The sequence below is a fragment of the Oryx dammah genome, unplaced genomic scaffold, assembly GCF_014754425.2.
Source record: "Oryx dammah isolate SB20612 unplaced genomic scaffold, SCBI_Odam_1.1 HiC_scaffold_11227, whole genome shotgun sequence".
In the NCBI taxonomy this organism is placed as follows: Eukaryota; Metazoa; Chordata; class Mammalia; order Artiodactyla; family Bovidae; genus Oryx; species Oryx dammah.
This window is the reverse complement of record NW_024080620.1, coordinates 2,405,523-2,431,749: the sequence shown is the minus strand read 5'-3', so window position 1 is coordinate 2,431,749 and position 26,227 is coordinate 2,405,523. Positions and strand designations below refer to the sequence as shown.

Sequence of the window (26,227 nt, the reverse complement as noted above, 5' to 3'; positions counted from 1 at the left end):
ACTGTGGAGTAGTATGATTCTTTGGACTTCTATAGATTCGAGTTTAAATTTTGGTGCTTTTCCAAAAACTGTGTAATTCTTAACCTTATTTTTCCTATTTTTAAAATGGGATTATTAGTAACAGTGGCAACCCACTCCAGTATTCTTGCCTGGGAAAGCCCATGGACAGAAGAGCCTGCTGGGCTGCAGTCCATGGCGTTGCAAAAAAACCAAACAGAACTGAGCAACTAAATAACAACATTCTCAAAGCACACATTCTAATGCTTCATTCACATTACCAAAAATCAAAGGGCAAGTGATAAAGATGAAATCATTGAAATAAACCCAGAGTAAGTAATTGGGAAACAGGGGAAATATATAAACAGTCTGCTGCTGCTGCTCAGTAGCTCAGTTGTGTCCAGCTCTTTGCAACCCCATGGACTGGAGCCCAACAGGCTCCTCTCTCCATGAAATTTTCCAGGCAAGAATACTGGAATGCCATTTCCTACTCCAGGGGATCTTCCTGACCCAGGGATCAAACCTGCATCCCCTGCAGTGGCAGGCAGATTCTTTACCACTGAGCCACCTGAGAAGCCCCCTATAATCAAATTTTGAGTTGCTAAGTAAGGTAGACCCCATATTGGAGGAATCTGGGTAAAATACATGCATCTGGAGAGAGAAGTGTGTGTGTGTGTGTGTGTGTGTGTGTGTATGTGTATGTGTGTTGTAGAAATAGTACTAGTATTAGTAGCAGCAGTAGTAGCAATAGTGATAGATAGAATCAACTAGAGAATGTTTAAGGCAAGATAGTTAATAACTACCACTGAACACTTCCTCTTAGCTTACCAAGTTTTGTCCTAAATGATTTCCGTGTATTATCTTAATTAATTCAAGGCAGTTAAAGCAGACAAAGGAAATCAGGAGGCAACACAATGTTAGTGATAAAAAAGCAACACTGAAGAAACACTCAGTATTGTAAAGTTAAAAAAAATTTTTTTAATGCAATAAAATAAAATTACATATACAAAAAAAAAATCTATATAAATGTAACAATACATTCCAAAAAAAAAGAGAGAGATAAACAGAGAGTCGCCTCTAGAGGACAATAAAAAGCTGGCAGAGAGGTAGGGATTAAACTCAAAGATCGTTATGTCAGTCAGTCTAAGGAAAGATAGGATCTTAAGGAGAAGACAAATAGTAAGAAATGCTGGAGAAATATTAAAATAAGGGAAAGACCCAAGGATATACATTGGAATTGACAGTTGGGCGATCTTTGATGTCATTTTCCAAAGAAATTTCCCTGAAGTTTGGAAATTCTGGTCTGAAGCCAGACTATAGGTGGGCTGAGGAGTGATTAAGAGGTAAGAATATGTGAATAAAAGGTGTAGACTACTCTTGAAAAAAAATGAAAAGTTTAGAAGAGAGGGTAATTGTTCAATGGGACACAATTGGAGTGGGTTATTGAAAGTTAAACACAAGAGATGTGGGTTCTGTCCCCAGGTCAGGAAGATCCCCTGGAGGAGGAAATGACAACCCGATCAGTATTCTTGTCTGGAAAATTCCATGGACAGAAGAACCTTGTAGGCTATAGCCCATGGTGTGGCAAAGAACTGGACATGACTGAGTGACTGAGCACACACACTGAAAGTTAGAACTGGAAGCATTGAAAATTTTCAAATCTAAATCAACTTGCATACTAAAATCTTTGGGATCATTTTGATTTCCTGAGGCATAAACTTTCAAAAACATTTTCTTCTAAAACTTTGTTAATATAGATTTTCTACTAAATGGAAGTGGGTATTATCCCAAAAGAGATTCATGATTCTGTTCTCTATAAGTCTCAATAGTAAAGGTTAGATAAAGATATATAGAAAAGAAAACTGTGGCTCTAAACAAACTATAAATCCTAAGGAAAACATCAATGTAAGTATGAATTTGAGGCAGACTCCAAAGAAGTCACAAGAAATGAGATATCACTTTAAATAAAGCAAAGAAAAACTTAATTTCAAAGTGTAGATATCTATGGAAAGTCTACTAGGTATAAAACACTTATATTTAATTTTGGGAATTTCAGCTCTGATTGATTGCCATTTTATCCCATGTAGAATTTACCTTACTTTACTTTCTCTTCCATGAGACATTTAGCTCCTATTGATGTAGTCATTTTTTTCTTCTTCATCATTGTCAATGATTTTCATAAGATGAAGTTCATAGTCAGAAGCCAGTTGGGTGCAAGTCAATAAGTTAAAGTCATGCTGTAGCAGAAACATTCAGCAAATAAGAACAATGAGGACCTTTCTCTTGTAGGCTTTACTTTTTAAATCTCTGGAATTTAAAATGATAAGGTATAACTCTTCTAGTTAGAAGGATTAAATCCCAGTGTCTCAGGTCTCAGGTCTCGGCCCTTTGGCTGAGATCGCAGACGGTAAAGCGTCTGTCTACAATGCGGGAGACTCAGGTTCGATCCCTGGGTCGGGAAGATTCCTTGGAGAAGGAAATGGCAATCCACTCCAGTACTATTGCCTGGAAAATCCCATGAACAGAGGAGCCTGGTAGGCTACAGTCCTTGGGGTTGCAAAGAGTTGGACATGACTGAGCGACTTCACGTTCACGTTCACGTCTCAGGTGAAAAATCCTTCTTAATCTGGAATCAAAACTTCCTACACTTCACTGAGACAAGTTCAGAACATGATAGAAATAGTTTAATTAATTTTTGTATAATAGTGGTTTACACACAGTGATAATTAATGAAAAGATTAAGTTGTGAGGATAAATAATATAAGCATTTAAAGAAAGAAATGTTTAATACAGTAAAGTATTTGTGAAAGGTTCTCAGAGGACCTGGGAACTGAGCTTGGCCTTGAGACTAGGTATACTACAGTCAGAGAAAGAAAACAGAAACTTTCTAGGAAGAAAGAGCAGAATGTTCGAACAAGTATTTAAATTACAACCTGGAAATTGTAGAGATTCTACTTGGATATTTTGAGAAGTCAGCTAGCAAATGAAAATATTTTTAGTGAATAATGTATAGTAATTCTTTTCCTATCAAAACAAAGAGCTCCAACCCATTTTTTTTGCTCATAAAACAATGACTTTGTGACAGACACTTTGTCATGCTTATTTGTTTCATCAATAAAGAATACCTGAACATCAAGGCTGTATATTGTCACTCTGCTTATTTAACTTATATGCAGAGTACATCATGAGAAATGCTGGGCTGGAAGAAGCACAAGCTGGAATCGAGATTGCCAGGAGAAATATCAATAACTTCAGATATGCAGATGACACCACCCTTATGGCAGAAAGTGAAGAAGAACTAAAGAGCTTCTTGATGAAATTAAAAGAGGAGAGTGAAAAAGCTGGCTTAAAACTCAACATTTAAAGGACTAAGATCATGGCATCTGGTCCTATCATTTTGTGGCAAATAGATGGGGAAACAGTGGAAACAGTGGTGGACGTTCTTTTTGGGGGCTCCAAAATCACTGCAGATGGTGATTGCAACCATGAAATTAAAAGACACTTACTCCTTGGGAGGAAAGTTCTGACCAACCTAGACAGCATATTAAAAAGCAGAGACATTACTTTGCCAACAAAGGTCCGTCTAGTCAAGGCTATTATTTTTCCAGTAGTCATGTATGGATGTGAGAGTTGGACTATAAAGAAAGCTGAGCACCAAAGAATTGATACTTTTGAACTGTGGTGTTGGAGAAGACTCTTGAGAGTCCCTTGGACTGCAAGGAGATCCAACCAGTCCATCCTACAGGAGATCAGTCCTGGGTGTTCATTGGAAGGACTGATGTTGAAGCTGAAACTCCAAAACTTTGGCCACCAGATGCGAAGAGATGACTCCTTTGAAAAGACCCTGATGCTGGGAAAGATTGAGGGCAGGAGGAGAAGGGGAAGACAGGATGAGATGGTTGGATGGCATCACTGACTCAATGGACATGAGTTTGGGTGAACTCCAGGAGTTGGTGATGGAAAGGGAGGCCTAGGGTGCTGCAGTTCATGGGGTCTCAAAGGGTCAAACACGACTGAGCGACTGAACTGAACTGAATGTTTGAATCTTGGTTCTTTAATAATACTAATAATAAATATATATATATATACTCATACATATGTATATGTATATCATTTATACAAATCTAAGTATGATAAAGTTCTTTATTTTAAGGAGTTTAAAGATTATTAAGACATCCTTTCTGTTATAAGACTTTTTTCTAGTATACAGTTTCAGTAGTAGTTTTGTTATTATTTGGGGGGATAAAAATCAAAACTATGGATTTTCTCAAAATTATTTAATACAACAGAATTTTATGGCCAGCAGAAAACTTAATTCGACATTGTATGTAAAAATGCCAGTGACGGTTCCTGACATGGGGCAGGCACTTGGGATTTACTAAAGTTTAATTCAGAGTAAAGGATCAATAAATGTGTGTGTTGAACTATTTAAAAATTTCTATCATATATTTGGGTCCTAATTGTTAATGTTTAAATTCCTTTATGACTAGTAGATATATATTCCTATTTTTTAACTAGAAATACAGTCCAATTCAATAATTATCTGGATGCCTACTATATATTTAGCATAGTGGTGAATAAAAGCGATTCAGTTTGGGACTTCATGGGACTTCCTGTAGTGGAAAGGAGATGAAATTGATCTACCCACTCTTTCACGTTCTAGATTAGGGGAAGCATGGTTAAAATTATTTAATGGATATATGTTCCAGCCTAAGCATTAATATGAGTGTGTTTATCTTAACCACAATGACAAACATATTTGTATATCATGATACATTGTATCCCCATAAAATTGGTAGTAGATATACTCCCTATCATGACTTGAAATATCATAAGAACCAATAGATGCATTAAATATATATAAATAGCCTGTGAAATTATTCAGATAATTCCAGTGTACATTGCTTTCAATGGTTAACTATTTTCTTGAATTTTAAAACAAACTAAAACCTACAGTTCAATAATGACTCTGTGTGGTTTCATTAAATCTTACATTTTGACAGTTTCTCAGAAGGCCAACACTTCATAATTAATGAATATTGAGCCAAAAGATTGACCTTCTGAATAACTGGATAAGTGCAAACTTAGGAAAAAATTACATTGGACTAAGAGCCCTTATCTTTTAGAATGAAAGTAAGTTCTGGAACTATGCCTAAGAAACTGGGTCTATATGTTAACATTTGACAATCCTTTTTACAGTAAAAATTCATGCTGTCTACTTTATTGTATGCTATGTTTAAAATAAGAGAATTTGTAAAAAGCTCCATTTACCTTGATCACATGTGACCTCCTTTAAACGTTCCCAAGATTGAACTCACAGGCATGTGAAGTCTAAGATAGCAGACATTTGATATAAATGGTTCCAGAATTCAATTCCAAGCTGAATCTAACAAGCTTCTACTGACAGAAAGCTTCATTTTACCTGAGATTGATTTAGTTAGTTCATTTGCTTAAAGGTTAGTGTTAACGCAGTCAAGGTCACAGGAAGGATCTGATGCAAAGAAACTTCAAACAAGCCGAAATTTGAATTCCAGTTCTGCTTCTTATTAATTGTATGACCTCAGATAGGTTAAAAATCCTTCTTGAGGCTCAGTGTCTTTACCTTTAAAATGGGAGAGTGGAACCTATCTTTCTATGTTTTGGAGTTAGACAGAGGCACTCCAGTTACCATTTATGCCCTCGACTTAGGATGAAGGCATATAAGAGAAAAGAAGAGGTGTGGGAACAGATGTTCCTTGAGCTCTTTGATCTCAGCTTCATGTTCTCTCTTCTAAGACTAACAGCCTTTTGAAAATTTCCCCAAATGTGTATTATTTTACCAACTAAAGAACAGAGAGTACATTAGAAAAATTTACAGTGAAAAAGAACACATCTAGAGGAAATGACTTCAATCAGTTTTCTAGAGAAAAGAGGCTTGGAGATGAATCTTTGGTAGAATAAATCTAAAGGGTCAGCAGATTTGTTGGCAGTCTGTGCCTTTCCATGAAGGCAGTTGATCCATAGCTCCTGCTAGTTTTTGTTTGTTTGTTTTAATCACTCATTCATTCAACAAATTTTTATTGAATGATTACTATTTTCATGGCAACATGCTATGGTAGAATTATATAGATGAATTTGGTATACATTTTGTCCTTAAAGAATTTGGTCTTTAATAAGGGTGATAAGGCATGTATATAAATTTGCAAATGTTCTAAATAGTATGAAAGAAAGTTGAGTGAGATGTAAAAGGAAGAACGACAATTTTAGCAAAGAATTTGGCAACAAATAGAGGGAAAGTAAAGAAATATTGGAGGAGATGGCATTTAGCTTGGGTTTAAATATCTGTAGATTGGGCAGAAGGGAACTTCTGACTGAGGAAATAATGTTAACAAAGACTCAGAGAAATGGGAAATGGAGGCAGTTTGGTTGTACAGTTGGGTTTATGAAAGAGAGTCATGGAAAGTACATTTTAAAGGATACCATCAGATTGAGAGGACCTTGAATACCATAGTAAGGAGCTTGGCTTTTATTATCTAGGCAAAAGCAAGCCATTGGAGATTTCAGAGAAGGGAGATGGAAAAATAGTGTGTTTTAATTAATACATTTTAATTGTAAAATGAATTTGTTGGACAGATGCCCCCAGTGAATCTCCTAAGCCAGCTCTTTCTTATCCAGGCTGCCGATGTGCTTCTGCAGCACGGAGCTAATGTCAATGTTCAAGATTCAGTCTTTTTCACTCCACTGCACATTGCAGCACACTATGGGCGTGAACAGGTAAATGTGTAAGTAAGTGACAGGGTAAGTCCAAAGCCTGGGGCGTCACTTAAGTGTTCCAGGGTTTTCTTAAACTGTACTATATTCAAAGAAAGGCTACTTGAGATATCCTTTGAATCATTTTTGCCATCTTCTCACTCATCACTTCCACCCTTGAAAAGCTTTTGTAGATCCACACAGAAAAATAGCAGCTACCAAGTTATTCATTTTCACTGACCATTTTCATTCCTCCTCATTTTATCTCCCTAGATCTCTAGTATGACTCAGTTATGCAGCAGAATTACACCTTTGTAGAGGTCATGCTATTGCACTTCCCAAGGACCCCAAGTTAAAAATCAAACTTATTTTTGTCTCTGTGCTGTTCCAGTCATTGTGCTTTTATTTCTTTGCTGGCTGGCATATGCCTGGACACTCTCAAGCCTGTGAAGCATGACCTCTAGCTAGGGAAGATTGCTCATTTCATTGATGTGCTGCTCAGAGTGCATTGGAGTGCACTGGAGAGCTGGGTACTGAAAATGCTTCTGAAAGTACAGGGTCCAAAGCTCAAGTGATGAAAAACTCCAAACTTTTTCTGATTTCAGGCACAGGCAGGATATACCCAATGCACGTTGTTTCTTAAGTCATCCTCTTTGGCGATTAACCTCGTCATCCAGCAGAAACATAAAGAGCTTCTCTGCATGTTATGTGGAGTGTTAAATTTGTTTACTTTCCCTGAATATATAGTCACAGTATTATAAAATTATGCTAAAATGTGGATGGCCCTTTTATGATAAGGGACTCACTTTCTATGTGCAAAGACAGCACATAAGTAATTTATGGATGCTATTGTCACTTGCTAAAATATGCTGACAGGGAATGGCACGTTTGGTTTATAAATGTGCCTGATATGCTATATTCCTTGGCCTTTGTTTATTTACTTATTTTTAAGTGGAAGAGTAGATGTTTTGTACCAAGAGCAATATTTCCTAGGTATATAATAACAGTGCTTAATAGACAATCGATTTCAATGATAGTTTAAATCTGTCCATTATAAAGTCTCATAATCAGCATTTGTGGAGTCTGTATAAGTGGAAGTATCTGCTTAGGAGTGCAAGGTTCCTGAAACTAAATGTCTACTACTGTTCAGCTTTCTCCTGTATTAAACATTGGTGTGCCCATTAGCCAACAAATGAATAAAACACACATTCCACACTGGTGCTACCTCTTCTGATATCATTTATTGAGTACCAGGCACTTTTCTAAGTGTTTCATGTGTGATAATTTATTTGATCCTCACAACAACCCTATGAGGTATTCCCATCTTAGCAATGGAGAAACTGAATTTTGAAAAGGCCAAATCATTTACTCAAAGTGACATAACTAATAAATAGAAGCCTAATTTCAGAGCCTTTCTTCTTTACCCATGGCACACAATAAGAAGTTCTCCCACATTCCACCAGCTATTTTTTTCACCTAGATTTCTATCAAATGTATACCATATTCTTGAGAGGCTTCTGCCCAAAATATATTTATTTGCTGCCACAAAATAGTTTCAGAGCTTGAATTCACATTTATGCTGATGCGTCAGTGGTCAAGACTTGTTTTTAGAGATTTTTTTGGTATGGACCATTTTTAAAGTCTTTATTGAATTTGTCTCAATACTGCTTCTGTTTTATGTTTCGGTTTTTTGGCTGTAAGGCATGTGGGATCTCAGCTCCCTGACCAGGGATCATACCCACACCCCCTGCATTGGAAGGCAAAGTCTTAACCCCTGGACCACAGTGGAAGGCCCTCAATAGTCAAGATTTTTGAGGAGTCCTTCCGTAACTGTTATTTTAATGGCACAGGTATATCTTAACTTATCTCTTGGGATCACTGTGATGACTTCTGAAATTCCCAGAGGAAACAATGTCAAGTTTAGAAAAAGTATTTGAAAGAATCTTAAGTGGATGTGTAAATAATTTGAACAAATCCTGTAAATTACCAGAAACAACCCCTGGAAGACTCCTGAGTTGTGAATCTCAATCAGTGTGGAAAGATGCTAAAGTAAGCTAGTGTGGCTATCTCCTACTTATTCATAAATCAAAACAGGACCTAGAATCCCAATCACAAGATGGCCATTGGTGACCTGTGCATGAAGTCGCTATGAAAATGAAGAATCACATAAACACTGCTGACTATGGCCAGAAGAAGATTTTAAAGGATTGTTCAGAGATGATTATGGGTGATTTTAGAGAAGACTGTTTATGTACAGTGAAGACCGAACTCTGAAATTGCTCCAGTTTTTAATTTCTTGCTAGGTGATATAATAATAAATGCCTTATTGTTGAGGCCAATTGAGTTAGGATTTTTTTCAGGCAAAAATTAACCAAAAGAACATCTTAATGATATGTATCCTTCCATACTACTGAAAGCATTGCATTATTATTTGACATTTGACACTAATCTCAAATGCTTGGATCGTTTAGGTAACTCGCCTCCTTTTGAAATTTGGTGCTGATGTAAATATAAGTGGTGAAGTTGGAGATAGGCCCCTCCACCTAGCATCTGCAAAAGGATTCTTTAATATTGTGAAACTCTTGGTGGAAGAAGGCAGCAAAGCAGATGGTAAGATTATGGTTAGAAGAATTTTGCAGTCTTTTACTTTATGTATGCTTTTTCTTCTACTTTACTTATTTACTAGAGAATAAACATGAAGTTGATTGATTCTAGTTTTCAAGTCCTAATTTGTTTCTCAAGTCATAATTTATTATTTTTAATATATTAATTAAACCTATATGTTAATCCTTCTTTGCATATTTTATTTCAACTTAATATATTAGGTATGACCATAAAAGTAAGGGGTTTTTCTAAGTTTTTCCTACTTGTTATTACTCACTAATATTTTTTTAATTGAGGTAAAACTTACATGTAGCAAAATTCTCAAATCTTAACTGAGTATTAAGTGAATATTTCCTTTTGAATAGACATACACAAAAGCCTTCAAGATCAAGATATAGTATTTTTATCTGGAAGGTTGCAAATATTTCACCTGGAAAGATCCTTTGTGCCCACTTCTTAGTAAATAGCTTTCATCGCCAAAGATAATCAATATTCTGACTTCTATTATTGCCATAGGTTAATTTTTCGTGTTTTTTAGAAAATGAACATATATATATATATACGTATATATATATATAGAGAGAGAGAGAGAGAATTGCTGAATCAAAGGTCATATAATGTTTAACTTTGGGAGAAATTTCAGACAGCTTTCCAAAATATTTACACTATTTTTCATTCCCACAGCTATATATGAACATTCCATGTTACCCCCCACATCCACCTCAGTATTTAAGACTACTATTATTTTAAATGGAAATAGAGTTAGAGTGTGATCGGTTTTGGAAAAAAGCTTTAGAATACACAGAAATATTTTAGATGCATTTAATAGAATAAAATTTTCTGCAACTTTTTAGTTTTTAAATTACAAAATGTGTTTTGGAAAACTGAAAGTTTTAAAGAAAAGTTCTTTCTTTCTCTTTTTTTATCTTCCTCACAAACTTTATTTCTTGACACAGATTCACTCAGAGTTACATCTTGTTGTTAAATTCTCTCAGGCATATCCAGCCTTCTTCCACTGACCCTCAAGAGACCTAATTAAAAGCCCAGCTGTAAGAACTGCTGGCCTTTGCAGCAGAAATGATGCACATTTCCAAAAGCGCAAGGTTGTCAAAGCTCTAGAACTGCCATTTCCTTGGTCCAAGGTTGAGATTGATATTCAGTTAATAAAACTAATCGATGTTTCCGTCTACTCATAAGGAAAACACAAAGGCTCCCAGGGATAACTGTGGCAAGAGGCTAAGGCAGTTTCATTTCCATGTTGGAATCAGGACCGTTTTACTTGGCAATGTTTGAGAAATGTAGTTTCTATCATTTTCTGAGCCAGTGTACAGTAAATCAGGAATTTTTCTATAGCATTATCATAAACAACCTGTGTTGTCAGGATGCAAGGAGCGCTGTTCCTTGGACCTTATTTAAACAGTCTCTTTGATTCTGTTGTTTTAGAATAGTCAGAAGTACACTAGTGTGAATCACTGAGCACATAATTGTTTTTGAAACTGCCTCACTTTTCCAAGAGGTCAGGAACTGCTCACATTCTTCCTTTTATTATCAATGCCAACTTCAGCCTTTTATTCCTCTGAACAACTCCAAAGCTCAGTGGTGTCAAAATGAGTGTCATTTATGATCAGCATGTCTCCAGGATCAAAGGACTCTTCTACAAAAGGCATTGAAATGTGTGCTGCACCGTATTCCCCATACATACTGGCATCATATGATATAATTTTTAGCATTTTCTTTCTGACTCACAGAAGCACTCTAATGCCTCCTACTCAATCATTTTTTTTAAAAAATCAAGAGACATGACTCAGATTTTTAAGCATTGTATTTCCTTCTAATACACAATTGATATTTAAGTCCCTTTTGCACTTAAACCAATTGCAAAGAATAAACCAGAAAATCTTTAATGCTAGTGGATGCTGCACAAGATTTATTATCACCTAGTTCACTTGCTCTAAAATATATCTAAGCCTTCAGATGATTTATTTTAGGTCTGAACTTTGCCTGTGGTTAATGGACATAAGGGGAGGAGTAAATGAATGACCCCAAAAGAAGCACAATTTGAAATCTGGTATTTACATTATGTTTCCATGGTAACAGGACATCACAAATGAAAATAAATTAAGGTTATAAAATTAACCAAAATGTAATTCCGAAAGCATGTTCAGCATGTTTAGGAGACTGACCTGTTCAGTCACATATGTTTTAAGTCCCTAGTCTTCTTTATACCTTGTAAGGAAATGAAAAAGGAGAAACATAATGCTTGTTGATTGAGATTGAAAAGGTCAAATATTGCTGGACTCCATAAGAAGAAAATAGAGATACAGTTCTTTTTGTATCTGTAAAAATATAGGTACAAAGTTAAATTCTTTTTGTATTTCTAAAAATAGAGATACAGAGTTAAAAATGGAAATTTTTAAGTTTAGAAACTATTAATTTCTGTCATCTGATGAAGATATAATTTTGTTAACATGGACATGGATATCAGAAAAAGTCACAAAAGTTTCTAGGACATGGTCAGTAAAGAGAAGTAATTTATTTTAAAAAATATATCTTGTCAGAGCTATCACACAGATTTGTTACTGAAAATTTATTTAAGATACATTTGGAAGTTGAGTTATTGGGATGTGCCAACATTGCTGGGTTAATATGGAAGCGTTTACTCTATCTTTAAGATCAATGAGCAGAATTAAGCAGGAAGTAGCATCCATCTACCTACATATTCATTACTCTTCCTTTCAAAATACACTATTGAACACATATGCTCTTCAAGGTAGAGGACTAATGACCACATATTTTTCTAATAATGATTTACATGTATTCCTTTGTTTAAAATTTTCCTTTACTTAGACCTCTAAATTATGTATTAAGTTAGAACAAACAGACTATCATTCATACATTCAGTTTTCCTCAGATAATAATAATAATATATGTTTTTTTTATCTTTGCAAATTGGTCTATGACAAAATTAAGGTAGCAGAATGGCTGAAGCAGAAATGGAGTTATATACAATATATAAACTCTGCATCTGATCCAGATTTCTCCTGGCCTGTCCCTTTGGTTGGTATTAATATCTTCTTTGATGGGAGTAATGTCCAGGCTACTGCTGATAATTTATCAAGGAAATAATCTGCTTTGAAGTTTATTGATTCAACTAGAGAAGAACAATGTTGGGTAGGGCCAGAGATGGCCAAAGGAATATCATGAATTAATGGAATATTGTGCTTTATTCTGTTTTACAATGTCCCCTCTGGACCTCAAGAATCCTCATGTGACCTCCTGATTCCCTGGGCTCCCTACTGTTCTCAAGCATTGACTCATGGTATTGACTTTCCCTGACTTCCAACAGAATATGAACAAAGGAAAAGAATCTTAAAAAGGAAGATAATCAAAACAGCCAGGAACATTCTTCTGAAGGAAGAGTGTCCTTCTGAGCCACTCATTAATATAAAAGATTCAAAGATTCATTTTTCAATAACAGCCCTGAGAGGAGGAGTTCAGTAACTTTGTTAAAGATTTCTTTTTGGCTTAAGATCTTACAGAACAATAAAATAAGAATCATTGTCTACAAATATAGCAGCTATAAGGCCTAAATCAATGCTTATTAGATGTTAAATGATTATTCTGTTTGAACTTTAAAAAAGTAAACTAGTGTCTTGACTTTCTTTTCCTTCCTATTGCTTATTATTAAAAGAAAATCTTTCCATAAACTTTTTTGGTTCTACGGATGATTTCTATTACATATAATAATGAAAATGAATGTTAAGGGCTATTTTTTTCTATTTTGAATAAAGTCCTCTATACAGATGGACAGAGTAATAAAATAACAAAAAGTAGCTGTAGAGCAGTTGATCTGATTATTTTTAATTTTAAAAATTGTGCTAAAGCAAATCCACAATTTAGCAGCTTGGTGTTGACTTGTATTACTTCAGGCCTGTAATTATTGACTATTCAACTAGATTGTAAATTATTTGAGGGCATAGACTCTATGCGTTTATACCTTATTGGCCTTAGCATTTAGTAAAATTTCTGAGAGGGAAATTAGTAAAAAGGGAAAGTAGACATTTTTATTAGATGTCTAATATATGACGGCCATCATGCTAGATACTTTCCCGAAATTATCTCCTTTAATCCTTTCAGCATTTCTGCTGCCCAACAGTGTTATTCCATCAACTGATAAGAAATCAATATCCACAACACTTAGCACAGTGCCTGGTACATATTGATCATTTATTACTTGTTGAGGAATGATTGTGTCAGTCAGGTGTTCTTATTTGCCAGATTTGGAAACTAACGCTTGTTGATTTAAGCATGAAGGAAATATATTAAATGATATCAATTATCGTAGAATCTTTCCCAGAACAGAGCAAAAAACTGGATTTGGCATTCTCACAGTGAGAAATGGTGTCCAGAATCACACCCCCAAAATTAATCCTTTGAAGGCGCACTGCCACCCCTACTAACATACACACCAGCACTTGTGTTTCTGGCACCAACAATGCAGGGTACCCAGTCTGTGGCTGGAAACACTACTACTGGAACTTAGATGGAGCTATTCCACCACTGCTACTTTCCCAAAACAGAAGAGACTCTGCTTTTGTATGTCATCAGCTCTGATGTAAGAGTCTGAAGTAACATGTTGAATAGAAGAGCCTGCAGATAAGCGTCCAACCATGGCATGGTTGAGAGTGAAAGTGTTGCTATTAAAAACTATGCTAGCATAAGAACACTAAACTGGGAGATATGGTCACCCTGTGCTAATCCTGTGCCCTAACTGCAAAGGAGACTTGGAAAGCATTTTTCCAGCTTCTATGATAAAATGTGATTTTGGCATCTAGTTAGTACTTTCAACTTAGGGCATTTCCCAAATGTCAGAAGAGGTTATAAGGCTGGACTGGACAAAGGAAAAGTCAAGTGATCACTACCAATTGGACAATTTAAAACTGCAGTTAATGTTAAACACTTGTCTTGGGTAACAATTAATGAGGTCTGAATCACTTGTTGTCTTTTCATTATACCATGTTTTGTATACTACAGTATAACATTTTTCAGTTGAGGGAACATCAGGACCTCCTAAATAGCACTATAAACATACAGCATACTAGGCCTCATGCTAATATATTGGGCCAGTATTTGGGAAAATGATGCTCTGTCCAGAGTCTGAACTTTTTAACATCTTCCATGAGGGTTGGAAGTATAATCAGTTTGAACAGTGATACTTGTGGAAATAAGGCCATGAGTACATTTTAGATACTTACTAGTTTCCTGAACTCTTTCATTGTGCAAGGTAGATTTGATTAGAAGTGTTCCATAGATTTATGGGAGCTAGAAGAAAGCCTGCTTAATGTGGTAATGGGCTATAGAAGAGAATTATAACTTTTTTAATCGGTTGCACTTAATTTTCTTTATTGTTGTCATTAATTGGCAATTCCCAGGAGTCTCTTAGGTACTTAGAAAAGTCCCTGATACTACACATGAGGAGGCTGAGAGATAGAGAATTCTAGAAAACATATCTTTCTTTTGATGACAGTAAATGCTCAGGACAATGAAGATCACGTTCCACTCCATTTCTGTTCTCGCTTTGGACATCACAATATAGTGAAGTACCTGCTCCAGAGTGATTTAGAAGTTCAGCCACATGCTGTCAATATCTATGGAGACACCCCTTTGCACCTGTGAGTATTATGTATCATTCCATAGGTACTCCAGGTATACTGTGTGTTCCTTTCTACTAGTCTCAAAATATTTTCTTTTATCTCTAGGGCATGCTACAATGGCAAATTTGAAGTTGCCAAGGAAATCATTCAAATATCAGGAATAGAAAGTCTGACTAAAGAAAACATCTTCAGTGAAACAGCTTTTCACAGGTAAAGGAATATTTAAGCACAATTTCCACTAAGTGAACACTCTTCAACACCAGAAGTCATGTACGTAAAGCAAGAATGAATAGTGGCAGATGTTACAATCCGAGAGCAAGAGAAGAGGGTGGGCAGAGGATGGGAAGTCCAAGCTAGATGCACGGAAGAAAAGGTAGAGGCAGATGCTGCAGTCAGTACAACAGATGGGGCTGGAGCCAGATGCTGCCTTGCTGGCAGCAGCTACAAAGATAGGGGCTGATGTTGCCAAGGCAACAGGCATGTCAACATCTGTAAGCATATTGCTTCTATTCCATTCCACTCTGCAGAAAGCTGCCAAAAGGACCAGTGCCCATAATCCTCCTCCGACAAGAATCTCATTACCAGAATTCATCAGCATCAAAAGTGACATTTTTTTTCCTTACCACTTAAACCTTATGTGCAAATGTATCTACCTATCTAAGACATCCATCTGTCAGCCTGTAAGAGCTTAGTCGGGGTGGCCACTGAGATACATAAGAAGGCATTAACTCCTTGCTAGGAATACATTAGAGTCCTTTAGAGTAAGCTCTGGAAAAGCACACTGAAGGAACATCTAGGTTTGGAAAAGTTGCGACTAAGAAAGAAAGAAAAGAGAAGGAGAGAGGGAAGAAAAGGACTGATAAAAACTCAAGAGGCATAAGTCCCTAAAATGTCCCAAAGGAAGGCAGATATTCATATAATTTAAAACACTCATTAACAGGCTACTGTTTTGCTTATTAAATAAAAGTGTAGTCATTCAAATTGAGTAAACCTTAAATATAAGATACATTCACCTACACATTGCAGATCTCTCGGCTGGTTTGTAACACCTAAAACATGTATTTGAGCCTAATGTGTTATTTATATAGTGTCTGTACATTGCTGGTGAATAATAGAAATGAGAGACTAACTACTGATTAATACTGAACTAAAATTAAGCTTATACTTCTGCATCAGGCATCAACGTGTCAAATTTCACTTGGGTTTTCCAGATTTGTCTTACCAGGCAAAGAGGTCAGCCAAAGGGGAGGTGAAGACAACTTCCGTTTATGGAACAGTGAATATGTGCTGGATGATTTGCATCCATTATTTCATTTAATCCTCATCACCATTTTATGAAGTTGGATTTACTATCCCTTTTTTACCAGTGAGAAAATTGAGGCTCAAGAAAACTAACTTGCCAAAGATTCTTATGGCTAGAAAATTATGTATTAAATGCCTGTTGCTGATGCTGCTGCTAAGTCGCTTCAGTCGTGTCTGACTCTGTGCGACCCCATAGACGGCAGCCCACCAGGCTTCCCACGTCCCTGGGATTCTCCAGGCAAGAACACTGGAGTGGGTTGCCATTTCCTTCTCCAATGCATGAAAGTGAAAGGTAAAAGTGAAGTTGCTCAGTCGTGTCCGACTCTTAGCAACCCCATGGACTGCAGCCTACCAGGCTCCTCCGTCCATGGGATTTTCCAGGCAAGAGTACTGGAGTAGGGTGCCATCACCTGCTCTGATTAAATGCCTGACTAATTCCAAGTCCTGTGTTTTTATGTATCTTCATGTTCTAGTACCAAAATATTTTGCCTATTTTCTACACATTCTGTCACAGAACAGATGCACGAACTCTTTAGATCATGCCTTCAGTCAAAGTGGACCATGGAATTTGTCCCTAAAGGAGGCAATCGGGAGAACTGATATTTGTGAGGTACTCAAGTCCGCTTTTTCCAATAAGTCATTTTTATGGAGGCTGACACCTCAGTCTAATTTTCAGGTCATTCTGCTACTCTGTGCACACACTGAAACCAGTTATAATCTGAGGATTATCATCACCTTCAGAAGATTGTCCATAGGAGAATATGAGTGGTGGTGTTCAGTTGAGCAGCCGTGTCTGACTCTTTGTGATCCCATGGACTGCAGCACACCAGGCTTCCCTGTCCATCAACACAACAACTCCCGGAGCCTATTCAAACTCATGTTCATCGAGTCAGTGATGCCATCCAACCATCTAGTCCTCTGTCATCCCCTTCTCCTCCTGCCTTCAATCTTTCCCAGCCTCAGGGTCTCTTCTAGTCAGTTGGCCCTTCGCATTAGGCGACCAAAGTATTGGAGCTTGAGCTTCAGCATCAGACCTTCTAATGAATATTCAGGATTGATTTTCTCTAGGATTGGCTGGTTTAATGGCCTTGTAGTCCAAGGGACTCTCAAGAGTCTTCTCCAAAACCACAGTTCAAAAGCATCAATTCTTCAGTGCTCAGCTTTCTTTACAGTCCAACTCTCACATCCATACATGACTACGGAAAAAACCATAGCTTTGACTAGATGGACCTTTGTCGGCAAAGTATTATCTCTGCTTTTTAATATGCTGTCTAGGTTGGTCATAACTTTTCTTCCAAGGAGCAAGTGTCTTTTAATTTCATGGCTGCAGTCACCATCTACAATGATTTTGGAGCCCCAAAAAAAAGAACGTCCACCACTGTTTCCACTGTTTCCCCATCTATTTGCCATGAAGTGATGGGACCAGATGCCATGATCTTCATTTTTTGAATGTTGAGTTTTAAGCCAACTTTTTAACTCTCTCCTCTTTCACCTTCATCAAGAGCCTCTTTAGTTCCTCTTTGCTTTCTGCCATAAAAGTGGTGTCATCTGCATAGCTGAGGTTATTAATATTTCTCCTGGCAGTCTTGATTCCAGCTTGTGCTGCATCCAGCCCGGCATTTCACTATGATGTACTCTGCATATAAGGAGATTAGTGAAGTGAGTTAAAAGTATGTATTCAATTGTTTTATTTTGTGCAAACCTGTGGCTACTAGGAACAACATATTACTATTCTATTCATTTTAAGAATATATTTATAAAAGAAGTACTCCTTTTACATGAAGAGCTCACTACAGTTATGGTTTTTTCTATGTACAAATCACAGTGCTTTGCACATACCACTCCGTACATTTCTGTTATTGTTTTCATATGCTATATGTACACACATTTGTATACACACTTGCATATATATATATCATTTCCTATAAACAGTTAATTTGAAAGGAAACAATGAGGGAATTCAGACAAACATTAAAAGTATAGTGTTAAGAGTCCTATTTGTAATACAAATAACTAATGGTGATAGAATCTATTACACTGATAGTGACTTTTTATTCACTCAACTATTCAAGAAAAACTTATTAAGGAGCTATATTGTGTTGTTGCTGGTAGGAACATTGACATGACACAATCCCTTCCCTCCTTAAGGAAACTCTGTTGTAAGGCATCAAAGCACACACAGGTGTATCCATTATCATAACACAATGAAAAGTGCCATAAAACTGAACTAATAAGGAAGCAGAGGCGATAACAATGAACTCAACTTTTGGTCCATGAGACTTCATAGAGGGAACATCAGTTCAACTAGATAAATAGTGGCATTTTATTTAAAGAAAATAATAAGAATCTATGATAGAAAAGGATTTAGGCAAAGTCATCCCAGGAAGAGGAAATAGTAAGACTCAGTGAACAACCTCTTCTGGAACAAACCTGGAAGGAAAAATCCCTGTTTTTCTGTACTGTCCCATAACACACAATACCTCACTTCCAAACACAAGATACCAGCTGCATATAAGGGTTTTCTACACCAAACAGTTCTCCAGTTCTCTGGAGTCACTGAGTGGGTGTCCTCCAGTTCAAATTATTTTTGACACTACCTACCTGGAATTAGCATCAGATTTCACAGGGCTGTCTCTCCTGCTTCAGATGTAATCACAAGTGTAATGTTTCATTTAAATTTCTCAGAACCTTCCTGGGTTCCTTCATTCCATTCAGTTTCCCTGCAGAATGCTTAAAAAAGAAGTCATATCATAAGAACTATTTAATAATTAATAAGAAAATCCTAGAAATTTTATACAGCTCCTTTCTTAAAGGCTCATCTTTGAGAATCTTCAGGATTGTATTGCTTTCTGTGCTTTTTTTTCTTATCACCCCTACTTCTCTCTCCCTTCCTCCTTCTCTCTTTTCTGCCTTTTTGGCACTCTTATGTAAACACCAGCATCTAAAATAGCCTGGGTAAAGCAGGGCTGCTTTAATTTTCTAGGGCTACCATAACTAAATACCATGCCCTAGGTGCCTTGAACACCAGAAATTGATCTTCTTATAGTTCTGGAGTCTGAAAACTCAAGATCAAGGTGTCAGGTTTGGTTTCTCCTGAGACCTTTCTCTTTGGATTGCCAATGGTCACCTTCTTTTCTGTCTCTTCGTGAGCTGTCCTCCTGTCCCTGTCCTAATCTTCTAATCTTTCCTTCTTGTAAGGACATCAATCATATTTGATGAGGGCCCAGGCCACCCTAATTAATCCACTTTCACTTAATTACCTCTGTAAATTATACCTCTTTAAATTATAGCTACATTGTAAGGTTATGGGAGTCAGAGCTTCAACATACTAAATTCGGAGGGCACACCTTCAGTCCATAAGAGAGGCCCTCTATTTCCCCTGTGTTATATCTTTGCAGTGCTTGTACTTATGGCAAGAGCATTGACCTGGTTAAATTTCTTCTTGATCAGAATGTCATAAGCATCAACCACCAAGGAAGGGACGGACACACAGGTAAGACTGTGGTGAGAACAACAGTTTCTGATGCATATCAATGCTCAAGAGAAATATGGTCAAGAGGGAGGGGAGCAGTGGCAGTGGCCAGCCCCAATGACAAGGAATATTTTATCAATGACATTTTTTAAATTGATGGTGCATGGTGATAATAGAAAGCAGACTGACTTTTGGTCAGTTTCATTTTTTGCAAAAGTATTTACAGCCAATGCATCCGTTATGACCTGCATCAGGAACACACTGATCACACTGTCTTACCCTTGGTTTACTGCTGAAAAAAATTTTTTTTGTTTGTTTGAGGTCTTTATTCTTTGATTTATACAAAGATGCTAATGTTTGTTCTGGTAATTACAGTGGATGTAAAAATACTAAAAAGTGTGCTTAAGCAAAAGGTAGTCTCTCTATATATCAACCAGATACTTCTTTAAAGTATGTTTGTTCTTTTTTCTCAAAGATAGAATTAATTATCTGTCAGAGAACTCAACTTTTGTTATATATCTCTGGCAACAGTGCTATTAAGTGGTAATGACTATCTTTTGAAAATTGGAGTTCAGTTTCCCCTTTTCTCCTTTCATATTTTCATTCTTATTTTATTATAGGGTTGCACTCTGCTTGCTACCATGGTCACATTCGCCTGGTTCAGTTCTTACTGGATAATGGAGCTGATATGAATCTGGTAGCTTGTGATCCAAGCAGGTCTAGTGGGGAAAAAGATGAGCAGACGTGTTTGATGTGGGCTTATGAAAAAGGTATAGTTTTCACCATTGCATTGCTGTAGTGATAACACTGAACTGTGAGCACTGTTGATGTCACTACATCAATAGTTCTTTTGCTTCCATGACTTGTATACTCCCATTTCCTTTGGAGATTGTATTTGAATCACTAGGAATGTGGATCAAAGAGTACAGTAGGGAAGGCAACTCCAGGGCTGCAGGTGAGCTGAAGGCACTTTTGGCACTGGCATTTTGAAGAGAGAAGGAGCTGTCACATTTCTATTTCCTGGAGAAACAAAATTGTGATAGGCAATGTTCATTACTTTGTTGGAGATGTAGAGCTAGTCTTCACCTCGTATATGGAAGAATTTGGATGTGGATTTGAATTATTAAAGTTAAATTAATGCAAAGAAAGAATGAATGCATATTTGTCATATCTAACCCTGCTAACAATGCCTGTATTTGAAAAAGTAAGGGAACCAATGTTCAATGCTTAAGTATAAACTTATTTGAGCTCAAAGTGGTGAAAGCTTGGGTTGGAAGAACATGGGGCTTAAATCAAACTATAATGCTAATTTTGGGCAAGTTATTTATACTTGCTGAACTTTTGTTTTTTCATCTGAAAAATGAAGACAGTGGCAACTTCATAAGATTGTAAAGATTAAATGAGATAATATGTGCAAATTGCCTAACACAGTGACTGGCACAAAATAAATACCTAATACTTGGCATTTTGGCAATGATAGTAGTGGTTATAGTAGTAGTCCATAAATAAAGAATGAAAATGAAAACTAATAAATTTTCCTTTTAAGGGAAAGGAAACTAGATACAATCAGAAGGTAAAATATGATTTTGTCATTTTTATTATATTATATTATATTATATATTATACCTCTTAAGCGAGCTCTACATAAACCACATAAACTCAAACAGAGTTTAAATCTTCAGGTGAGATGGAACAATATTGAAATCAGAGAGATACAAGTAAATACTGTAAAATATATCAGATTTTGATGTCTGCATTGCCTTATTAGTATGCTCAAAGTATGTAAAGAAGTATTCTTATGTTTTTAAGTATTAGAACACTATGCTTACAAGAACAGTTACTAAACTAGAAGATTTCTTAGGCTGTCAAGGTGATCTAAAATATTTTCTGTCTGAAGTAGGACATGAAAGTCCATTAATGAAAGGAGAGATGAAGTTTGATGGATAGAAATAGAGAACTATTGTAAGCACATAGACAAGGAGAAAGAAAAGCATATAGGTCTGAAGGCTGCTAGTGAGGAAATGATATACAAGTTACTTTACAAAAAAAGAGAAGTGAAAAGACATGGAATAACAAGGCATGAGTTAAGATATAGGCCTGTTATGTTTTTACTTTTTATTTGAGTATTGTATAAATAGAAATACACACACACACAAACACATGTCTGCACATTATAGCTCAAAGAATTTTCACTAACTGAACTCACTAAGCATTCAGATGAAGAAACTGAACATGATCCACACCAAGAAGCCCCACTGACATTGTATTCAGCTCACTCACCAAAAATGGTATCACTGCCTTCTTGAGGCATAGATTAGCTTTACCTCTTTCTATACTTAATATGGATGCGGGTTTAATCCCAGGTTTAGGAAGATTGCCTGGAGATCCCTTGGCATGGCAACCCATTCTTGCCTGGAGAATCTCACGGAGAGAGGAGCCTGGCAGGCTACAGTTCATAGGGTCACAAAGAGTCAGACACAACTGAAGCAACTGAACATGCACACATGTACTTAATATAGACGTCATGCTGTGATGTATACATCTTAATGTCTGACCTGTTTAGCCCAGTGAGTTGCGAGATTCATCCATTTTGTTGCATACAGCTCCAGATCATTCATTCTTATTTTATGGTATTGTTTTTAACTATATTACAATTTATTTATTCTGCTGTTTCAGGGTATTTGGATAATTGAGAACTATTAGGAACATAGCTGTTATACATGTACATATCACATACATATCTTTTGATGAATATCTGTGCACATTTCTGTTAGGTATAACTGCCTTCTAATTTGTATAAAGGGAAGTCCAGGTAGTTTTGTATTTGTGTGTCAGTTGAAAAAGTTTACTTGTTCTTAAACATCAAGAGCCCTTACTAAGTTCTAGTTATGTTGCATTAATTCCAATGATTCTCAGATAACACCTCTCAAGAAATCTGAGTTTCAGAGAAAGACTTTACAAAGCATTAGTCTTCTGGCAGACAGCTCAGAAATAGCTGCTGCAGCCAGCTCTTCACAGGGTTTGGCTTTGTTTGTTTTTAGTTGATTGAGAACGATGGTTGAAAACTGGCTTTACTTTTATTTTCTGTGGAGTTCTATACTTTATAAAACCTTGAATCATCGTGCAAGCTCCTAAGATTTCCTACCAAAAGACAACAACAAAAATCCTTTAGCTTAGAGGACTTACCCACTGGTCTCTGCAACATATGCCATACTTGTCACCCTTATTTGTTCAACTAATGTGGCAGGCATCAGTGTTGCATTTCATTATTACTATGAATTTTAACAAATTGAATGTTACCACTCAGGAGACAGATGGATGTTTTGCATATGTTCTAGGGCAAAGCAAGTCAAAGCAACAAAATAAAACTGTTGCTATTTTCTCTTGCTAGAGAAACGTTTCTTTGTTTTCATGTGTTCAGGGAGGATTGAAATTTCACTGTTAAAATATTGTCAGCAGTACACTGTCCCTGGTTTCTTTGGATAAATAGTTTACATTCTCCTTCAGAGAGGGAGTCACCAAATTAATTGATCTGGCATACCAAGGATTTTCTGAGCTGCTTGGAAATGGAGTTGAAAAAGCACTAAAACTTAACTTGGAGTTCTTTCTTCCTGAAATAGAGATGATGTATAATAGAAGTGACCCCACCATGGTTTGCCTGTACCCTATCCAGTCCTTAAAGGAGAAAACCCAGAAGAGAGCTTTATAACCAGAGTCTATCTGTTTGAAAAGGATTGCTTTCGGATGTGCCCTCTTTGAATAGCTCCTCCTCGTGTACCTTCGAAACAGAAAACTAGGAGACTTTCTCAACAGAACACATCTCTGAATGATTCTAAGGCCAATTTTGCATCTGTCCCAAACAAAATTGTTAGCTGACCCACTCTGCTATTCTGTTATCGCACATTTACAGCTGCTTTGGAGTTCTGAAATAATTATCCACTGTCTTTTAGAATACTTTTAGAAAAGAGTTTGCTCACTATGGCTCCCTGTGGGATCAAGTATAAAGAATATTTTCTATTTACACAGTCCTTTTAACCTAAATATATCAAAATCAATCTTGGAAATAATTTTCCCAGTGACCTTGGTTCTATACAGAAGCCTACTGGTTAAGTTTCAATATTTCTCTGACAGACTGGCCAGAGCTCCAATTTTACAATAGTTAGTGTTTCCTCTCCCCAGTCTGTCCTCCCTCTTCTTTTTCACTCCTCTGAGAGTAGCCATATCTGGCTCACTCACTGGGATTTGTGTTGCCCTTCCCCTGGGGTACAAAGGACTTGTATAAATCAATTTAAATTGGCCAGAAGAAATAGCCAGCAGCCTGCTTATGTCCAAATCCTCTGCCCTAATCACCAGTATGGAAAACTCATTGAAAAGAGCCACACATAATCTTACATCCATTGCATTAAAGATGAAACTGCCGAATTGAAAAGATCTCAGCCAATTAGAATTTAACACATAGCTCAATAGTGTGTCTGGCAGTTAGATTTGAAAAGGCTGCCTTTGATAAAGAAAAGCACTCCTTTATGTCAGGCTGTTTAGGGTCAGAAAATAACCCAAACCAGAAACAGAACTAAAAACTTCTTATTTGCTTCAGTACTGACACCAGTTAAAGTAATTTACAGAGACTCCTATTCCAATATCTAATTACCCAGAATACAATATTTGTATATAACAGAACTACTCTAATTCACAGTGACAGGGAGCTGCAGTTGGAAAATTAGTGAGTAAGTGAGCAAAAACAATAAAAATCAAGGCTCCTCTACCATGATATATACTTTGTTCATTCCTTTTGACAAGTGTAGTATGGTGTGAATTATTTATAGTAAACGTACCATAGTGTATTCTCTAAAAGTAATGAAGTCTTATCGTTGTGAGTTTCTACAGTTTTCAGCCAGTAAAAAATAACTAAGAGATAAGGGTGAGGGAGGAGTAGAAGGAAGGAGAAGTGACTTCATTAAATTTTCTGATAAATCTTCATCCTTGGTTTATAAACTCTCAGTCTTTTTCTATGTTGAATTCTTACCTACTTGGGGTTTAGTTACTTAGTTTAATAAACATAGTTTATTATGCCAGGATGGATCAGGATAAAGTAAAGGAAGGAATAAACAGAACGTTTAGGTGGTGTTTAAAATTCTATGTATAATTTTCTGTCTCCTGGTTATCTCTCTACATGTTTAGTTAACTCTGTCTCTTTAAAAAATAAATAAAATAATACCAGCTTTCACTTTTCACTTTCACGCATTGAAGAAAGAAATGGCAACCCACTCCAGTGTTCTTGCCTGGAGAATCCCAGGGACGGGGGGGCCTGGTGGGCTGCCATCTATGGGGTCGCACAGAGTCAGACACGACTGAAGCGACTTAGCAGCAGCAGCAGCAGCTCTCATTAGAGTAGGAAGAACCTTTATTCTAGTAGGGGGATAATACAAAAAATTTTGAAACATAATAACTATATGTGAAAATGTATACATTAATACAACTAGTAGCAGAGAACTTTACACTCATTAATCACTTATTACATATGCATATGTACATGCGTGCATGCTCAATTGCTCAGCTGTGTCCAACTCTTTGCAACCCCATGTACTGTAGCCTGCAGGCTCCTCTGTCCATGGCATTCACCAGGCAAGAATACTGGAGTGGGTTGCCATTTCCTCCTCCAAGGGATCTTCCCAACCCAGGGATCGAACCCAGGTCTCTTTCTTCTCCTGCACTGTCAGGTGGGTTCTTTACTACAGATCCAACTGTGAAGCCCCGCATATGCATACATACATATATATATGTATGTATATCAAAATAACCCTTTAATTGGTATTACAATTGTATTACAGATAAAATGTTTGTGACTTTGAGGTGTGAAGTCATGCTGGCTCAAACCACATAGCTCTTCGGTCGAAATTTGATACCAAACAGAGGTCTGTCTTATGACACAGATCAACCTAACCACCTTACTCTAGAATCAAGTAAATTTAAGTCCAAATTCCATACTTACTATTGAATGACCTTGGGCAAGTTATTTAATCCCTCTGAGGTTTAATCTTCAAATTTAAATAAATTATAACTACTTTACAAAATTCTGCTATGGGTTAGGAATAAGAAATAATGTTTGGATTACAGATTCTCAATAAAAAAATATTGAGAATTATTCAGTGCACAGAAGAGATACAGTCATGCTCCACAAAACTTTAAAATCTCAAAATCTTTCCTAATTTACAACATGCGCTAGCATCCAGGAAGAAATATGACATTAACATATTAGGAAAATGGGTATCCTCTTTAAACCTTTTCATGAAGCCAGATATCACCGGCCAAAACCAGAATATAGAAATCACTTGTGTTATTTGGTTGTGTATATATTTCTTATTTATGACAAATAGTAGCATTCACTGAAAACTTAAAATTTAAGGACTACAGCAGGAAGTTTTGAAGATCACTCATCAAAATGTTAAGCAACTGAAAATCATCGTTCTAA

At 36.5% G+C, this 26,227-nt stretch overlaps 1 protein-coding gene across 1 annotated transcript in view; it reads left to right on the top strand.

Annotated features, from left to right (window-relative positions):
• The window catches only part of LOC120861099 (serine/threonine-protein kinase TNNI3K-like), a 329,844-nt gene that overhangs the window by 88,182 nt on the left and 215,435 nt on the right, over positions 1 to 26,227 (top strand). Inside the window, exons 6-11 of the mRNA XM_040236762.1 lie at positions 6,652 to 6,750; positions 9,198 to 9,336; positions 14,858 to 15,002; positions 15,090 to 15,194; positions 19,685 to 19,779; positions 20,379 to 20,528. Of these exons, the coding sequence (XP_040092696.1) occupies positions 6,652 to 6,750; positions 9,198 to 9,336; positions 14,858 to 15,002; positions 15,090 to 15,194; positions 19,685 to 19,779; positions 20,379 to 20,528 (733 nt within the window). The remainder of the gene's footprint in view (positions 1 to 6,651; positions 6,751 to 9,197; positions 9,337 to 14,857; positions 15,003 to 15,089; positions 15,195 to 19,684; positions 19,780 to 20,378; positions 20,529 to 26,227) is intronic.